Here is an 18,603-nt window from a genome sequence, read left to right as displayed (position 1 = left end):
TCCAGCAACCCAGTGATGCTCTTCTCTCCCCTGCCCCCTCCAGCCACCCAGCGAGTCTCCTCTGTCCCCTGCCCCCCTCCAGCCACCCAGCGAGTCTCCTCTGTCCCCTGCTCTCCCTCCAGCCACCCAGCGATTCTCCTCTCTCCCCTGTCCCCCCTCCAGCCACCCAGCGATTGTCCTATCTCCCCTGCCCTCCTCCAGCCACCCAGCCATTCTCCTGTGTCCCCTGCCCCCCTCCAGCCACCCAGCGATTTTCCTTTTTCCCTTGCCCCCCTCCAGCCACCCAGCGATTCTCCTCTGTCCCCTGCCCCCCTTCTAACCACTCCTCCACTTTAATCAGCATATATTAAATTCCCCCCATGTGCTACAGAAAAGCACCGAGCACATCCTTTATAATAAAACGCACCTCCAACGTTCTGAAGCCGAGAAAGTGAAGCCTTGAAGCATTCGTGCGCTCTGTAAGGCTCCATCTCCTCAATTGATGACACTTAGTTCCGGAACATTGCAGGAATGCTTCAAGGCTTGGCTTCACTTTCTCGGCTTCAGAACGTTGGAGGTGTGTTTTATTATATAGGATGTTTTTATCAGTTTTGTTTAATGTGTCTTTTTAGATTGTGAATTCCTCCTTATTATTAGAGCCTCTTCTACTTACTGCAAACCGCTTTGAATCCTTCTGGAATAATAGTGGTATAGAAAACTCTAATAGTATAGTAATTGAAATTCATGCGTGCATTTCTAGTTGTAGTTTAGTTTAGTTTGGACGCGTATAGTATAGTAATTGAAATTTACGTGTGCTGAGGAAGGGCAGATTGGATGGACCTTCTGACCCTTATCTGCTGTCATGTTTCTATGTTTGGATCCACGCGTAAAAATTATGCATAGCTCCAAAAAGGGGACACGGCCATGGGAGGGTCAGAGGCGGATCAGGGGCATTTCTAGAATTTATGCACGTTGCTATAGAATAAGGGGTATCTGCACCTAATATAGATGCAATGATTTACACCGGGGTTTACTTGATGTAAATCCTCCTGTCTAAAGTTGGCGCTAAGCGTATTCTATAAACGGCACCCAACTTTCAGTGTTGTTTATAGAATAGTGCTTAGCACGTTATTTTTTCAGCACTGATTTTTTTAGCGCTATTTATAAAATTTGGTCCATAAAGGGCAATTCTATAACTTAGGCACCCACATTTACACATATGTTACATGTGTACATGTTTTGCATAATGGTATTTCCTTGTCATCAGCAGCTGATGAATCCATTAACTGATAGGTTGTATCCGCCTACCAGCAGGGGGAGATAGAGAACAGTGGAGTGGAGGAGTGGCCTAGTGGTTAGGGTGGTGGACTTTAATCCTGGGGAACTGAGGAACTGAGTTCGATTCTCACTTCAGGCACAGGCAGCTCCTTGTGACTCTGGGCAAGACACTTAACCCTCCATTGCCCCATGTAAGCCGCATTGAGCCTGCCATGAGTAGGAAAGCGCGGGGTACAAATGTAACAAAAAATAAAGAACACTGAAAAACCATAGTGCCCTCTTGGACGGCTAGCTCCATCTGCCTTCAGTATTTCTCTATCTCCTAGCAGGTGTGGACGTAGCTTGATCAGCTCCTGGAAAAATTCTGCCTGGGGTGGCTCCTATGCTTTGCCAGTTGAAGCTGGGGTGTTATGGCTGGTGGTGCCCACTTTGAAGGCATATAGGTTCGCCCTTTTCCTGCCTACCGGAGTACCTCTGTTGCTGCCTGCCTCCAACTTTCCTCATAGCGTTAAAAAAAAAATACGGAGTACGCATTGATTCTGCGTAATTATTCTGAGGCTATTTTCAGCGTGTAGCTTGATCAGAGCTTGTTTCATTTGGTCTTTTGAGGTGAGAGTGGTGCCCAGCACCTCCGGGGAGGTCTCGCGGACGCAGTTCCAAACGGGGTAAGTTTTGGTGCGAAGCCGCCATTTTACTTATATTATTCCGTCCAGTCGGACGATGGCTGCTGAGGCAGTTAAACGCTGCTCCTGTTGTGATAAACGCAGATCAGCAGCAGGGTTCTGTAAGACGTGCTCTTTAGACACATGGACTGGAACCCCCTGGACTGGAGGACACCGGACTGGTCTGCACTGGACTGGAACACACCGGACTGGAACACACTGGACCGGAACCCCCTGGACTGGAGTACACCGGACTGGTCCGCACTGGACTGGAACACACTACTACTACTACTACTATTTAACATTTCTAGAGCGCTACAAAGTGTACGCAGCGCTGTACAAACACAGAAGAAAGACAGTCCCTGCTCAAAGAGCTTACAATCTAATAGACAAAAAGTAAAGCATTTAAATTTAAAATATTTAAGCAGTCAAGCACAAGAGAACAGTCACAGAAGGACAGAAGATGTTGAAGGGTGGTCAGTGTGATTAGGTGTAACTCTGGTTGGACTGGAACACCCTGGATCAGAACACACTGGACTGGACTACACCAGACTGGTCCGTACAGCTTCACCTGCACTTAGCCACTGTCCCCCAGGAGTTGAGCCCCTGGGTTTGAGCGGCCGGCAGGACTTACCGGATACAGGATAACATAGGGACCAGGATACTAGAACAAGCTTGAAACAGAAGTGCTGCTAGGTACTGACCTAATAGAAGTGCTCCTATGCACTAAACTAACAGGGGTGCTCCTAAGCACTACACTAACAGAAGTGCTCCTAACAGTAAACCAACAGAAGTGCTCCTAAGCACTAAACTAACACAGGTACCCCTAAGCCCCAAGCTACCAGGAGTGCTCCTAAGCACTCCACTAACAGAAGTGCTTCTAACAGCACCAAAAGGGAAAGCAGGGGAGCCACAAGGAAAAAGCAGGGAAGCTAAACACATAAACTAACAAGGGTGCTCCTAAGCACCAAGCTACAGTAGTGCTCCACAGCACTAAACTAACACAGGTGCCCCTAAGCACCAAGCTACCAGGAGTGCTCCTAAGCACTCCACTAACAGAAGTGCTTCTAACAGCACCAAAAGGGAAAGCAGGGGAGCCACAAGGAAAAAGCAGGAAAGCTAAACACATAAGCTAACACAGGTGCTCCTAAGCACCAAGCTACAGCAGTGCTCCACAGCACTAAACTACCAAAGGTGCTCCTAAGCACCACACTAACTAAGGTGTCACTAAGCACCAAGCTACAGCAGTGGTCCACAGCACTAAACTAACCAAGGGGAAGCAGGGAAGCCCCAAGGGAAATGCAGGGAAGCTAAACACATAAACTAACAAAGGTGCCCCTAAGCACCAAGCTACAGCAGTGATCCACAGCACTAAACTAACAAAGGTGCTCCTAAGCACCAAAAGGGAAAGCAGGGAAGCCACAAGGGAAAAGCAGGAAAGCTAAACACAAGTCAAAAGTGCACACTGCACCCACACTAACCTGAACCTTTAGCAAATGCAAGCAGGGAAGCTAGACACAAAGTCAGAAGTGCACACTGCACCACCCCTACCTAAAGCAAACGTTGCAAAGGCCCTGAAGGGAAGAACACCACTTCCTTATCAAGGCCCTGCCTGATGATGTCACAACTACCAGACACAGGCAGCCAGCCAGGGGTGTGCTGGTAAATTTTTAACAACAGGCTCTTTCTCCAGACATAGCCAGCTCTGCAATTGGAAGGGCCAGGGGTGGCCAGGTGGGGAGGGGGGAGCAACACGCTAGGCATACCTTTGCTGGCAACCAATAAATGGACTGCCACCACTCCCAACGTCTTGCTCTGAGCAGCATGCTGAAACTTCTCACACATGCTGGAGAAGTCCAAGCCTGCTGCTCAGAGCTGGAAACAAGGAGCTGGGAGCAGCAGCAGTCTATTTACTTGGCTGGCAGGGCTCAGCATCCCTACCAGCAAAGTAAAAGAAAATTCAGCAGGGGGCCCAAGCCCACATTTTGGGAGCCAGTTGTTAAAGTAGCCATGGAGAGCCCTACTTTAGCAACCGGCTCCCAAAATTCTTAAAAACTTAACAACCGGCTCTTGCGAGCCTGTGAGAGCCTGCTCCAGCACACCACTGCAGCCAGCATACTGAAACACAGAGAGGTTTAACCCACACAGCTGCAGTATAGTGAAGCAATTAGAGCTATGCTGGGAGCAGCCAGCATACAGAGACAGAGCTAACTCAGAAAGGACAGACAGAAGAAACAGAAGCCAGCTAAGAAGCTGACCCCCAGAAATAAGGTAAGTCTGGGCGGGGGGTCACGACCACAATCATGACACCATGGAGGATCCCTGCCACTTTGGTCTTACGGCATGGCTCTTGAGAGGGCGCAATTGAGAGACAAGGGCTATTCTAACAAAGTCATCTCCACTCTCTTGCAGGCCTGCAAGCGGACCACCTCCGTTGCTTATGCTCAGATCTGGCGCCAGTTTGAGGCATGGTGTGTTTCAAAGGCGATCACACCCACACGGGCTACAGTCTCACCAATACTGGACTTTTTGCAGGATGGTTTACGGAAAGGCTTGGACTACAATTCCCTGCGAGTGCAAGTGGCAGCATTGGCATGCTTTCGAGGGAAGGTCTCTGGCTATTCCCTGGCCGCTCTTCCGGACGTTGCCTGATTTCTAAGAGGGGCTCTCCGGCTCCGCCGGCCATTGCAGCTGCCGTGTCCGGCTTGGAACCTGGGGCTGGTGTTGAAGGCACTCCAGTGTTCACCTTTCAAGCCGCTGAGGTGAGCTTTGGAGAAGGATGTGACTCTAAAGCAGGGGCGTATCTGCGTGGGGCCACAGGGGCCTGGGCCCCCACAGATTTCACCCTGGACCCCCTACTGCCGCCAACCCTCCCCCGCCGTTGCCGTGGGTACCTTTGCTGGCGGGGGACCCCAACCCCCGCCAGCCGAGGTCCGCTCTCTCCTGCCGCTTTTAAGTTCTTCTTCGTCCTAGGCTCCATCACTCCGTGCTGTTCAAAGAAGCTGGCGCTGCTACCTCAATCCACTTTCGGAGTCTGATGTCGCTGCAGATTGTATGTGCAGGACTTCTGATCACTTTTTTGTGTTGTTATCAGGTCCCCGAAGAGGGTCTCCAGCGTCTAAGGCCACTATAGCCCGTTGGTTCAAGGAAGTAATTTTTTCTGTGTATCTGCTGTCAGGGCGGCCTCCGCCTGACGCGCTCAAGGCGCATTCCACGAGAGCGATTTCCTCCTCGTGGGCTGAAGCAGATGCAATTAAGTTCCCCCTTAGTAGCACATTTTAATAGGACTAAACATGATTTTGCACAATTTCGCTGCTTTGTGATCGATCAGATCACAACAGATATGAGAGGAGGCAACAGAACAAAACACCTCCTGCAATTAGAGCAGCAGTGGATTTTCAGACTTAAATCCCTAGAACCCGGAGGTCTTAATACCGTGATCCAGTGGGCAACATTTTTTTAGTGCGAGCTCTTTAAGTAAAAAAACCCTGACATCACAGCTCTGTTACTGAAAGTGTGAGTGGCTCTTAAAAGAGCCTTTGGGTTGGATAGATTCAAGTAAGGGTCAGGTCTTTTAGCCTCCGAACCCATACAAGGTACGGCCCTGGCGCTTCAGGGCATACACCACATCCATAGCTGTTACTGTCTTTCTCTTGGCGTGCTCAGTATAGGTGACGGCGTCTCAGATAACATTCTCCAAGAAGAGGGTAGGCAGACCTTATGGAGAACTGGAATCTAAAAGAGGCGGGTCTGCTGAATCCTCCCCTCCCCCACAATTTGTGCCTCCAACTAGGTGTTCTCTACTTGTTTTTCCCATTGCAGCTTTAAACTGATTTATTTTTCCAGTATTCTCAAATGTGGTATTAGCAGACTATTATCTGCTTTCAGGAAAAATGTGGAACAAAAGTTGGTAATACCAATCATATCAAATTTGCATGACAAAGGACAGAGAGCAGGGAGGCCACGATTTAATTCCCCTGAAACCCACTCCCCACAGCTCTACACCATTACCATAGCCCTTATGGGTGAAGGGGGCACCTACATGTGGGGGTACAGTGGGTTTTGGGGTGGGGGGTTGGAGGGCTCAACACTTAGCACCACAAGTGTAACAGGTAGGGGGGGTGGGGATGGACCTGGGTCTGCCTGCCTGAAGTGCACTGCACCCATTAAAAACTGCTCCAGGGACCTGCATACTGCTGTCAGGGAGCTGGGTATGACATTTGAGGCTGGCATACAGGCTGGCAAAAAAGGTTTTTATTTTTATTTTTTTAGTGTGGGAGGGGGTTGGTGACCACTGGGGGAGTATGGGGAGGTCATCCCCCATTCCCTCCGGTGGTCATCTGGTGAGTTGGGGCACCTTTTTAAGGCTTGGTCGTGAAAATAAAAGGACCAAGTAAACCCGGCGAAATACTGATTAACGCGTTTTTTTTTCTCCATTATCTGCAAAAGCCAGCCATCTGGTAGCCATGCCCATGCCCACCCATGCCCCGCCTTTGCTACGCCGCCAACACGCCCCCTTGAACTTTTGCCAGCTCGGTGACGGGAGAGCAGCGAAGGTGTCAAAAAAGCACCCTTCGATTATACCGATTTTGCCGCTTTTGAGAGATCACCGGCCATCTCCCGATTTATGTTGGAAGATCGCCAGCGATCACTTTCGAAAATAAGCCTGATAACCGGCTATCTCACACTGAATATTAGCAGTTAGCCAGCTAAGCGCTATTTAACCAGCCAGGAGCCTTTCCGGGCCAGTTAATTAGCATTGACTATCGGGCCCATAGTTTATAAAAGATTATAATGTGTTACTTGGAGCACTTAGGGGCCCTTTTACTAAGCCGTGTAGTCACCTACATGCACCCAATGCACGCCAATTTGGAACTACCGCCCGGATACCAAATGGCCCGGACAGTAATTTCATTTTTTACGCATGTTGGAAATTTTCCAGCGCGCAGCACTAACCAGCAGTAATCAGCATTTTATGCACGCTGACAATTACTGCCCGGTTAACGTGTGAGACTTAGCGCCAAGTCAATGGGTGGCAATAAGGTCCCAGGCCCAAAATGGGCGCACAACAATTTTCATTTTGCCGCACGTCCATTTTTGGCCCCCCCAAAAATTCTTTTTTGCAGGTGCGCTGGAAAATGAACCTTCGCGCATCCAATATATGCGTCTACACCAGTGCAGGCCACTTTTCGGCACATCTTAGTAAAAGGACCCCTTAGTCATGCCACTTTATGCCTGCCATTGACGTGGCATAAGGAGGCACCTAAATATGGCTGTGCCAATGCTGGTTTATCCTAGTCCTATATAATAATTTGCACCTCCAACATTCCATGTCTAGCTGCCTGGGCTTGTAACATCTCCTGACGTCAGCCAGCCTCATTCCATTCCCCTCACTGTCCCGCCCTCGCGTCAAGGCATAATGACGTCAGAGGGCAGAACAGTGAGAGGGAAGGGAACGCTGGAGGCGAGCTGACGTCAGGAGGGATGTTACGAACGGAACAGAAGCCAGTGCCAACCAGCCAGAGAACGTTCAGGTACAAATCGAGGAGAGAATCGCGGGACATCAAGGGGAGGGAGGGAGGAAGGGAAGGGGAGGGGAGGGCAGAGCAGAGGAGAATTGATGTACATGGATGGGATGGGAGGACAGTAGAGGAGAGAATCGCGGGACACAGATGGGAGGGCAGGGAAGAGGAGAATCGCTGGACATGGAGGGGAGGGCAAAAGAGAGAGAGAGAGAGAAAAAAGCTTACATGACAGCCTTCCTAGGGCCCGTTTCATTGTTGAGGAAATGGGCATGGTTCCACTAGTATTCAATAACAGAATCTAGGCACCAAGCACATGGCATTGAGGTGCCTAAACTTTGGTGCCAATTTTTAGAATTGCCTCCAAAGGGTTTGCTGGGGATATGACTGGATCCACAGACACACTCATTACCAAATGAGCCTTTCAAATACTAATGGGGCATTCTATGACACTAACATTTAATTTAAAACATGCTGGGTGAAGTATATTTTTCACTCAATATTCAGTTAAGCTGCAGAGTTTGTTGCTAGAGAATGTGGTTAAGGAATCTAGCAGAACTGAGTTTAAAAAAAACGTAGGCAATTTCGTAGAGGAAAAATTCCATACAGAATAATAAGCTGGGTGAGCTTGGGGAAAATACCATGAGGGGCATTTTTGATATGACATCCAGATCCAATTTTGGATGTTTTGCAAAAAAAAAAAAAAAAACGTACAAAAATCCAGTGCCAAACATGGTCATTGTTGAACCAGAAAAATGTCTATCTTTTTTGGTGTGAAAATCGCTCTATTTTAGATGTTTTTGTGCTCAGTGCATCTTTCTTTAAGGGTCATTTTCAAACAAAAAACATCCAAGGGAAAAATGCACAAAAACGAGCCATTGCGATGTCTGGGGGCCAGCAGTCTTACAGACATCCCAGCAGAGCAGTAGGGCAGCCTAGGGGGTACTGCAGTGAAATTCACATGAAATATCCCAGGTACACATCACATCATAACCCCCTTATATTTTAGGATGAACCCTCCAAGAACAGCAACAAAATGTACTGCACCCAACTGTACACCACTACAGTAGCCTTTAGGTCTGCAGGTGTCACCTATATGTGGGCTCAGTATGTATTTTGTGGCACTCACACTTTCCACCACAAGTGTACCAGTTGGATATGGGTCTGGGTCCCCTTCTCTACAGTCCAGACCACTAGGCTACTCCAGAGACCTGCTTGTTTCTCTAAGAGGAATGGCTATTATATCTGCAGCTGTCATAGAACCTGGTATGCCCTGTCACTTTCCCCTCTTAGGGATTGGATCAGTGACCACTGGGAGATTAAGGTGAGGCTCATGCCTTTATCTCTCCAGTGGTCATCTGGTCAGTTTGGGCACCTTTTTGGCACTTAGTCGTTATTGAAACAGATCTAGCCAAAAATGTCCAATTTTTTTTTAACCATGGACATTTGTACAATGTTCTATTATTGCATCCAAATTCTAAGCCTGTTCTAGTCCCACCTAAAACACGCCTCCAATATGCCCCTTGAGATTTAAATGAACTGCATAGAAAAACATCTTTTTGCAAAAAAACAAAACAAAAACTTACATCTGCCCCTTTGTGCCATTTTTTGGATGTTTTTCTGTTTCAAAAATGAGCCCTCATATATCAGTGGAAGTATGCGATAAGGAATTAATCTAGGATCTGCCAGGCACTTTCTAATAACCTGGATTGCCCTCTTTCAGAAACTGGATACTGGATTTGATGGTTTTAGCGTCTGTTCCAGCAAGTGCCCTTGACCTGGATTGGCCACTGTCGGTGACAGGATGCTGGGCTAGATGGACCTTTGGTCTTTCCCAGTATGGCACTACTTATGTACTTATGTACATGGCACCTTTTATATTCTTATGAATATATGGCCTAACCCCCAGACATACTCATTCCTAAACATGACCAAAGCTTTGCCTTCTAGACATACTCCATTGGCTCACCCAACATGAGTTCCTTCCTAGGAGTAGCCTAATGGTTAGACAAATGGGCCAGGAACCAGGGAAGCCAGAGTCAGATCCAGTTGCTTCTCCTTGTGATCTCGGGCAAGTCACTTAACCAGGGCTGTAGCTAGCTATCTCCATCCACACAGGGCACAAGAGAGGCAGGAGTGCCAAAATTGTGCCCTGTCCATTGGTCTCCCTTGTTCGGTTGTGCCATGGTGGGAAGGGTGGGAGCAACTGGGGGCTTGCTGCACTTAACCCTCAATTGCTCAGATACAAGCATGATTGTAAGCCCTTCTAGGATGGGAAAATACATACAACTGTACCTTAATGTAGCTCACCTTGAATTACTCCTAAAAAAGGCAGGAACTAATTGCAAAATCCCTTCCCCCCTCCCCTTTTTCACGGTCATTGTTCATATATATGTGGAAATAAGGGTCAACAAATTGTTTTTGGTTCATATTCAGACTTAATGTATTTCACAAGGCTGAGTTATGCAGTAATAGTGAACTGAGAAAGACCTCTCCCATACCTGAGCCCTTCTGTCAGCACCAGGAACCCTATGACAGTGCCAGGTGGTGAGAGCAAAATGCTACAAACAAAACAGCAAAGATGACTGACAAAGGTAAAAATAATAAAAAATAATACAAATAAAAAAGCAAAAACCAAGTTCATTTCTCTTCCTCTCACATGAAACCTTAAAGAAGTTGAAGAGCGAACACGGAGTCCTAGGCAGAAATTGTGGGGGAAGGGAGGATTCAGCAGGCCCGCATTTTTTCAGATTCCAGTTCTCCATAAGGTCCGCACACCCTCTATATTAGTGGCGGTTGGAAAACTTCTCCTAGTCCTATTCTGTTGGTTGCACTTTTCACTTTGCAAGGTAAAAATGTCTGGTCGTGGTAAGGGTGGGAAGGGCTTAGGGAAAGGAGGCACTAAGCGGCATAGGAAGGTGTTACGCGATAATATCCAGGGGATCACAAAGCCCGCTATCCGGCGCCTGGCTCGCTGAGGCGGAGTCAAGCGTATTTCCGGTCTCATCTACGAAGAGACTCGCGGGGTGCTGAAGGTTTTCTTGGAGAATGTTATCCGAGACGCCGTCACCTATACTGAGCACGCCAAGAGAAAGACAGTAACAGCTATGGATGTGGTGTATGCCCTGAAGCGCCAGGGCCGTACCCTGTATGGTTTCGGAGGCTAAAGGACCTGACCCTGAATCTATCCAACCAACCAAAAGGCTCTTTTAAGAGCCACCCACACTTTTAGTAACAGAGCTGTCATGTCAGCTTTTGTCTGTACGTTTGTTGAAGAATTGTAGAACACGATTTCATGTGTTGCCAGTTCCGAGGCCAAAAGGGAAAGACTGTTATATTGAGACCGGTGTGGGAAACTTGAAGATCTCCTTTCCTCTTCAGTTGGGCCAGCCCTACTCATGTAGCAAGAAGTTGGAATTTTTCCTCTTTAATAAAAGCTGTTATCTTTCCCACACCCCTCTCTCTCAATATATCTTTGCAAAGAGAAAACCTTGAAGACCTCCCTTCCCTTTCGGGTGATAAGGTTAAAAGAGTAGTGCTCTTGGTGCGTCAGACCTACTTGTGCAGCAAAATTTTAGCGCTTTAGGTGGAGCAAGTTGGGTGGCTCTGAAAAGAGCCTTTGGGTTGAGTGTGCGGAAGCTGAGCCCGCCATTACTTGGAGCTGGTGTACTTGGTGATGGCCTTGGTGCCCTCGGACACAGCATGCTTGGCCAGCTCACCGGGTAGCAGCAGACGCACTGCGGTTTGAATTTCCCTGGAAGTGATGGTAGAGCGCTTGTTATAGTGAGCCAGGCAGGAGGCTTCTCCAGCGATGCGCTCAAAGATGTCATTCACGAAGGAATTCATGATGTTCATGGCTTTGGACGAAATGCCGGTGTCGGGATGAACCTGCTTCAGCACTTTATACACGTAAATAGCATAGCTCTCTTTCCTGGTTCTCTTGCGCTTTTTGCCGTCCTTTTTCTGAGTCTTGCTCACGGCTTTCTTCGATCCCTTTTTGGGCGCGGGAGCAGATTTGGCTGGTTCAGGCATGGCCACAAGCTCGAGTCAATGACAAATTCGTTATCTGGAGTCCACAAAGCGAAGAATCTTAAGTTAGTAGTGTAGTGAAAACGCCGCCGCTTGTTCAGATGGCAATTTATAGGCTCCCTATGCAAATTGCTGGCGCTGAGTTTCTCTCCTTTGCTATTAGGTCTAGACCAATGAGACGTCATCAGACCGCCTGGCAGCCCTAGGATTGGCCTATTTGCTTGCCCATTATGATAATAACTGAGAGAGGCGGGTTTCAGGACGGTCGTTTCTTAACCAATCGCGAAGGAGTGTAAGAAAGAGTGGTAGAGTATAAAACCGGTTCGATCTGTGGGAGCTTTAGTTATTTTTTCTAGAAACAACTGATCGAAATGTCTGGACGTGGCAAGCAAGGGGGTAAAGCTCGGGCTAAAACTAAGACTCGCTCGTCCCGGGCGGGGCTGCAGTTTCCCGTGGGGCGCGTACACAGGTTGCTGCGGAAGGGCAACTACACTGAGAGGGTAGGTGCCGGCGCCCCAGTCTATCTGGCAGCGGTGCTGGAGTATCTGACCGCCGAGATCCTGGAGCTGGCTGGCAATGCCGCGCGCGATAACAAGAAGACCCGCATCATCCCCAGGCACTTGCAGCTGGCCATCCGCAACGACGAAGAGCTGAACAAACTGCTGGGAAGAGTCACCATTGCGCAGGGCGACGTGCTGCCCAACATCCAGGCGGTTCTTCTGCTAAAGAACACTGAGAGTCACAAGGCGGCTAAGAGCAAGTAAAGCTGTCCCACAGAGAGGAGAAACTAGCAACCCAAAAGGCTCTTTTCAGAGCCACCTACTTTTTCTCGTAAAGAGCCAGATTTCAGCGCGCGTATCACCTTTAAATAAATAAAATGAGGAATCCTTACTGTTTCTCTAGGTTAGGTATTTCCCCTTAGAGGCTGGTGATAGATAGCGAAGAGCACTCCATGGTAATAGCCCTGAGTACCTGACTAGTGAGCTTTTCGTTTTAAAGACATAATTCTTTGGCGCGACAAGGACAGCTAACAAAATAGGCGGGGGAAAGAAATCAATGATTTGAGAACACACGGAGTTGAAAAAAAAATAGGTATGCAGGGAGTTCTGAGATGACCAGTGAAGACAGAAATTTTGAAATAAAAGCTCCTAATACAGAGCAGCAGCTTTTGGACAGTTCCGCTCTCTCCTAACTCCGGCAGCAGTTTTAAGGTCTCGACCGGGAAAGATTTCTGCCCAATCCCGGCACAGGGCGGGCTTTTCAAACTTTGCCACTTTTTCGCTCTGCATACTTTAAACAGCCGCTATTCGAGGGTGTTGCCAGCTTGAATGATACTTATCATATGTGTGTGTGAGAATCCAGAGAATGAATGTACATGTGATGACATTTCAAACTGTGTGTAGAATTGCCTAATCACTCTGATGAAGGGATTAAAAGATGTGGTATAGTCAGAGAAAACTTGCATTGGAAAATCAGGTAATTTGATCTCATAAAGCACTTCTAGCCTTTGCCAGTTTTTTTTGAAACAAGCCATTGAGGGTTCTCTCCAACAATATGATGGTGGTCTCTTAAAACAACAGGTAAGGAGGAACTGAAGATGCTCCGTTAGCCTGTGATGCTCATCTTCTTTTCCAGTTGGCAGAGAAGTATCTGAGCATCCTATTGGGAGTGCACTTAGCAGGTAGAGCATCTCAGCCACCACTCCCTGGACCTGGGGAAGTGGGATCTTTCACCAGGAGTATTATCTCTAATAGTGTCAAAGCAGAGTCTTCCAGTTCTGGACATAATGGCTACAATGCACAATGCCTAAATTCCCAGATTCTGATTTATGTTTTTCCCCTGGCCACTGATAAGCAGGGTCCTTCGCTGAGCCACTCTGCATCCAGGGGAAATCATTCTGTTTGCTTCAGATTGGCCCCAGAGACCTTGGCATGCAGGTCTCACATCTCCTGATAGACCAGCCTATCCCTTTGCCTCTTTAGAAAGGTCGTCTTGTTCATAAGAACATAAGAGTAGCCATGAAAATGATTGCTCACCACTTGTCACACTGACAGGAATTGTCAGCAATATTCTTAGAACGATGCTCAAATGCAGAAATAAAAGGTTGTTTAAACAAATTTGAGCATTTCATGAGGATTCTAAAACTGGCACAATTCAGATTTACTTATCAAAAGGACTCACACACTTTTAGATATTAATGTTATTTAATCCTCAAAGAGTGGTTATCAAGTGATGTGACAGAGAATTGCACGTAATGATGGAGGAAAAAGCCTTTGTATCCCCGATCCAGAAGACATTTTTTATTCTGATTGCAGGGGATGAGATCTCCTTCTTGATTCAAATTAACTCTTTATATTGTGTATAGTATTTTATCTCACATAGTTTAATCATGAAGCAGCAAGCACTTATCTTTATAGTCCGACGGGGTCCTGTTTTGCCGTGTTCGGCTTTCTCAAGGATATAGACCTCGTGCTTGAGCTGGTTTCTGTAATACGGGAAAAAGGCCACTGAACGACTGCCTACCTCCAATTTTCTATAGCATTGTACATGTCTACGAATGCAACGGTCTAACCTTATTTCTTAAATATCTCCATAAACATATTGAATGGACTTTATTCAGTATGACTTCTTATCCGCGTGCTCCACATGCTATTCAAACATGGCGGCTGCTTTTCTAGACGCTCATTAATGCAGCTCGCTTTCTATTGGTAGAGGGCATTGAACATGCCTGTGTTGTCGAAATTACTTAAAGAGCTCGCACTAAAAAAAATGTTGCCCACTGGATCACGGTATTAAGACCTCCGGATTCTAGGGATTTAAGTCTGAAAATCCACCGCTGCTCTAATTGCAGGAGGTGTTTTGTTCTGTTGCCTCCTCTCATATCTGTTGTGATCTGATCAATCGCAAAGCAGCGAAATTGTGCAAAATCATGTTTAGTCCTATTAAAATGTGCTACTAAGGGGGAACCTAATTGCATCCGCTTCAGGAAGACTCTTGTGCTGGCAGCATGGAAAAAAACCCCCACAAGCCACAGAAATCCCGTGCATGAGGGTACATTTTATAGTATAAATATTTCTATGTAGTTGGAGTCAGGTAGTAAAATGTTCCATGGTATGTGCATTTTATTATTATTTTTTTATTTCTCACTGCCTACAAGAATCAGATTTATTAAAAAGCACAAGGGAAAGGAGGCAGAAGTACAAGGAAAACAAGAATGTTAAAAACCAGCAGGACCAGAAATTATCATCAGCCTACCTCTGGGATGTGATTTGATATACCACCCTTCTGTGGTTACCATCAACATGGTTTACATATTATTTTGTGGGGCAATGGAGGGTTAAGTGAGTTGGCCAGTCACAAGGAGCTTCAATGGGAATTGAACCTGGTTCCCTGGCCACTGCACTAACCATTAGGCTACTCTTCCACTCCTAATGACATTGAGATTCCTGATTTCCAATCAATGCTAGTTTGACGACTAGCACTAGGGTTTAACATACCTCCACTCTTTAAGATTCATAGAAGGAGTTGTGAGGGTAGATAAGGTGAGACAGTTGGGCAGATTGATTAGAGGGTAGGGGGGGTGTAATTCCCTAAAAGATAGCACATTTTTGATTATAAAAAGCAACATAAGTATTGTGTGTGTCACTGCCTGGTTGATCTAGTTGGGGGCAGGGTGGAGGGGGGGGAATAATACATTTGTTTGGGAAAAAAATCTTAGACTATTGTTTTTGTTTATCATATATGATATCCTGTGACATATTTGTGATATATTTTTCAAGTCATTTGTTTATTGCGTTCTTGTCTATGCAAAAAATTCAATAAAAATTTTATTTATTTATTTATTTATTAGGATTTATTTACCACCTTTTGAAAGAATTCACTCAAGGCGGTGTACAGCAAGAATAAGTCAAACATAAGCAATAGTCAATTACATAAGTAAAAATATTCAAACAACAATACAAAGAATAGCATAGTATGCTACATTACAATGTCAACCTAATACACAATAAAACATTTTAATAGACAGTATAGGGTGTAAGCAAAGATGGAGCATATAGATAGATAAGATAGAGTAAGAGGAGTAAGAAAATACTACTACTTAACATTTCTAGAGCACTACTAGGGTTACGCAGCGCTGTACAAATTAATAACTAAGGACGGTCCCTGCTCAGAAGAGCTTACAATCTAAAGGACGAAATGTCAAGTTGGGGTAGTCTAGATTTCCTAAGGGACTAGTTTAAAGAATGTTTCTTGAACCATACCTTAGCTAGAGTAGGAGTGGATAAACATGTCCTTTGTAGCTGGGTCTACCTTCCAGGGCCCAGCCAGGCTCAACCCTGCTTAGCTTCCTTCTTCACCAGACTGTTGCCTTGCTCCACACCACCTTGGTCTGTTCTGGGAACTCAGCGCCAGACCCCCTGAGAGCTTGCAGGACTTCCTCCTCTCTCTATTGTTTCCACAGAGGCTCAATCAAGGCATAACGTTTATAGGAAAAAAAAACTTTATTTTCTTGCTTCCATTCAGCATAGACACAAAAGGAAAACACTTTACTCCCAGGTTGTTAAGGTTTGCTGCCAAAGTCTCATTCAGGGTTTAAACAGTCCATATAACTTCACTTTAGCCAAAATTACTTCTTTTAGGGAACAGTACATTATCAGAAAGAAAACACAATAGCTTGGTAGGTTGCAGGCCCAGAACTTTTCAGTATGAAACAGTTTACAAAGTCTTTCTTACAGCACAGCTACACAGCTTTGGTCCCACCTGGTTCAGACTGGGGTTTCAATTATGCCCAGCCCTCTTTCTCTCCCAGGGGCTGCACCTGTTTCCTCTTTAGTAGAGATCTCCCCCAATGCCAAAATTGCCAGGGTTGCGGTTAAGCCGCCGAATTGGGCGGCTTTTCGGAAACGGCTGCGGGGAATTCTCTAATCGCTACGGTTGCGGGGATTTGGGCGGGTTTTCGAGCGGCCGCGGTGCGGGATAGGATGGGTTTTCGCGGACGCCGATTGGCCGGTTTTCCCCGCTGCCGGGGCTTCTATTGGTCCAATTTGGTCCAATAGAAGCTTTTCAGGGGCAGGGTTGACGTCAGGGGTGACGTCTGGGGCGGGGCTAGTGATGCAGGAGGCGGGGTTAGTGACACGGGAGGTGGGGTTAGGTGACGGGGGGCGAGGTTCGGTGACGCGGGAGACGGGGGTTGGCTGCGGGCGGTTTTTGGGCGGGTTTACGGCTGGTTTTGGGCTGGGAAAATTTTTCCCAGCTGGCAACCTTGCCCAACGCCTCAGTCTCTCTCCTCTGGTCTTCCACCAGTCTCTCCAAGGCACAGCTAGCCACCCTCTTACAGCAGCTTTTCGGGTTTGAGCCAGCACTCCAATCTCCATCTGTTCCTCCTCTAGTCCTTCAGTAACCTCCATTTTATCCTCCTCTTCAACTTCCCCCACCCACAACCTCTCCAGCTGGCCCTCATCACCTTCCTCAGAGACCATTTCCCAATCTTCTATCTCCTCCCCTAACTCTTGCACAGCTGGGTGGGGAAGAGAGGGATTCTGGGACTGGTAGTTCCTCCTCTTCTTCCTTAACCCGGCCAACCTCTCTGCCTCTGGTAGCACAGCTTTCTGAATGTGGGTGTTGTGCATATGAAGTCTGCCTCGTTGGGGTTCCCTGGCTGCCTGCACCCCCCTTCTGCATGCCTTCCCGGATCCCCTTTCACCTACCCTCTCACATACCCCCATCCTCAACTGATTGCTAGGGACTTCTATTTCTTCACTAGCAATCCGTGACAGGACATCGGCATTGGTTAAAAGCCTACCTGCCCGGTGTTCCACTCGGAAGCGGTAGGGCTGCAGGGCCAGGTACCACCGGGTAAGCCGGGCATTACTGTTCTTCATATGCCCTGACCATTTGAGAGGAGCGTGGTCAGTCACCAACGTAAATCCTCGGCCATCCAAATAGAAGTGACAGGCCTGTACGGCCCACTTGATAGGCAAACATTCCCTCTCAATGGTGGAATACCTCGTCTCATGCGGTAACAACTTGCGACTCAGGTACAGGAGGGGATGTTCTTGTCCCTCATGGAGCTGGGAAAACACTGCCCCCAACCCCACCCCAGAGGCATCTACCTGGAGTACGAAGGCTTTATCAAAGTCCACTGCCCTTAGTACTGGTTCCTGACACAATATCGACCTTAACTTATCAAAGGCCCCTTGACTTTCCCCATCCCACTGAAGCGTGTTCGGGCTCTTGCTTTTCAACTTATCTGTTAGAGGGGCTGCTATTGAGGCAAAATGGGGAATAAACCTCCGATAGTCACCCACTATGCCCAAAAACCGCCTTAACCCTTTCTTATTCCCCGGACGAGGAAACTCCCTAATGCTCTTTGTCGCATAAGGGAGTGATCTGTTCGTCCCCCACCATGTACCCCAAATATTTCACGCGCCGCTGACTGAAATGACATTTCTGGGGGGTTTAAGGTTAAACCTGCCCGTCGGAACATCTCCAGTACCCCCCTGAGTCGTACTACATGGGTGGCCCAGTCCTCACTATGGATGACCACATCGTCCAAGTAGGCTGCCGCATACTCCTGATGCCAACCGTTGGCAGAATGCCGCCGCGGAGTGCAACCCAAACGACATTCTTTTAAACTGATAAAGTCCCACCGGGGTAGCAAAAGCAGTTTTCGGCCGTGCTCTCTTCGTTAGGGGTATCTGCCAATAGCCCTTGGTCAAGTCCAGGGTAGACAGGTACCTGGCGGTTCCCAGCCAATCTAGTAATTCCTCAATGCGGGGCATGGGGTAGGCATCTGGGGTGGACAGGGCATTGACTTCGCGGAAGTCAAAGCAGAACCGCCAGGTACCATCAGCATTTGGTACAAGCACCACTGGGCTTGACCAGGGACTGGACTCCTCGATTACTCCAAAGGATACCATCTCCTTAACCTGCTGGACCACCTCCTGCTGCTTCGGGGGGGGGGGGGGGGGGGGGGGGAGGGGGGGTTGAGAGACGATAGGGCCGCTGCCTCACTTTCCCTGGTTCAGATATAATATCATGGGTTATGAGAGTAGTCTCCCCGGGACGAGTGGTCAACACATCCCGAAACTCCTCTAAAAGTTCCTGCAGATCCTTCTGCTGGGGTTCACTAA

The 18,603-nt window shown here is 47.5% G+C and overlaps 2 protein-coding genes across 2 annotated transcripts; one reads left to right on the top strand and one right to left on the bottom strand.

Annotated features, from left to right (window-relative positions):
- Positions 1-11,092: 11,092 nt before the first annotated feature.
- On the bottom strand, positions 11,093-11,521 carry LOC115479567 (histone H2B type 2-E-like). The gene has a single exon (XM_030217539.1). It carries the CDS (start codon positions 11,471-11,473, stop codon positions 11,093-11,095), a length of 381 nt encoding a protein of 126 aa, XP_030073399.1. The 5' UTR covers positions 11,474-11,521.
- A 320-nt stretch (positions 11,522-11,841) lies between these two features.
- LOC115481187 (histone H2A type 1-B/E-like) lies at positions 11,842-12,234 on the top strand. The gene has a single exon (XM_030220263.1). The coding sequence runs from the start codon at positions 11,842-11,844 to the stop codon at positions 12,232-12,234; it is 393 nt and encodes a 130-aa protein (XP_030076123.1).
- Positions 12,235-18,603: the final 6,369 nt, after the last annotated feature.

This window comes from Microcaecilia unicolor, chromosome 11 (genome assembly GCF_901765095.1).
Source record: "Microcaecilia unicolor chromosome 11, aMicUni1.1, whole genome shotgun sequence".
In the NCBI taxonomy this organism is placed as follows: Eukaryota; Metazoa; Chordata; class Amphibia; order Gymnophiona; family Siphonopidae; genus Microcaecilia; species Microcaecilia unicolor.
Note: the sequence above shows the minus strand (reverse complement) of the source record. Positions and strands in the feature narration are given on the sequence as shown.

Bases quoted from the DNA above. Each gene is read 5' to 3' on its own strand.
- LOC115479567 (XM_030217539.1), bottom strand. From the start codon at position 11,473: ATGCCTGAACCAGCCAAATCTGCTCCCGCGCCCAAAAAGGGATCGAAG.
- LOC115481187 (XM_030220263.1), top strand. From the start codon at position 11,842: ATGTCTGGACGTGGCAAGCAAGGGGGTAAAGCTCGGGCTAAAACTAAG.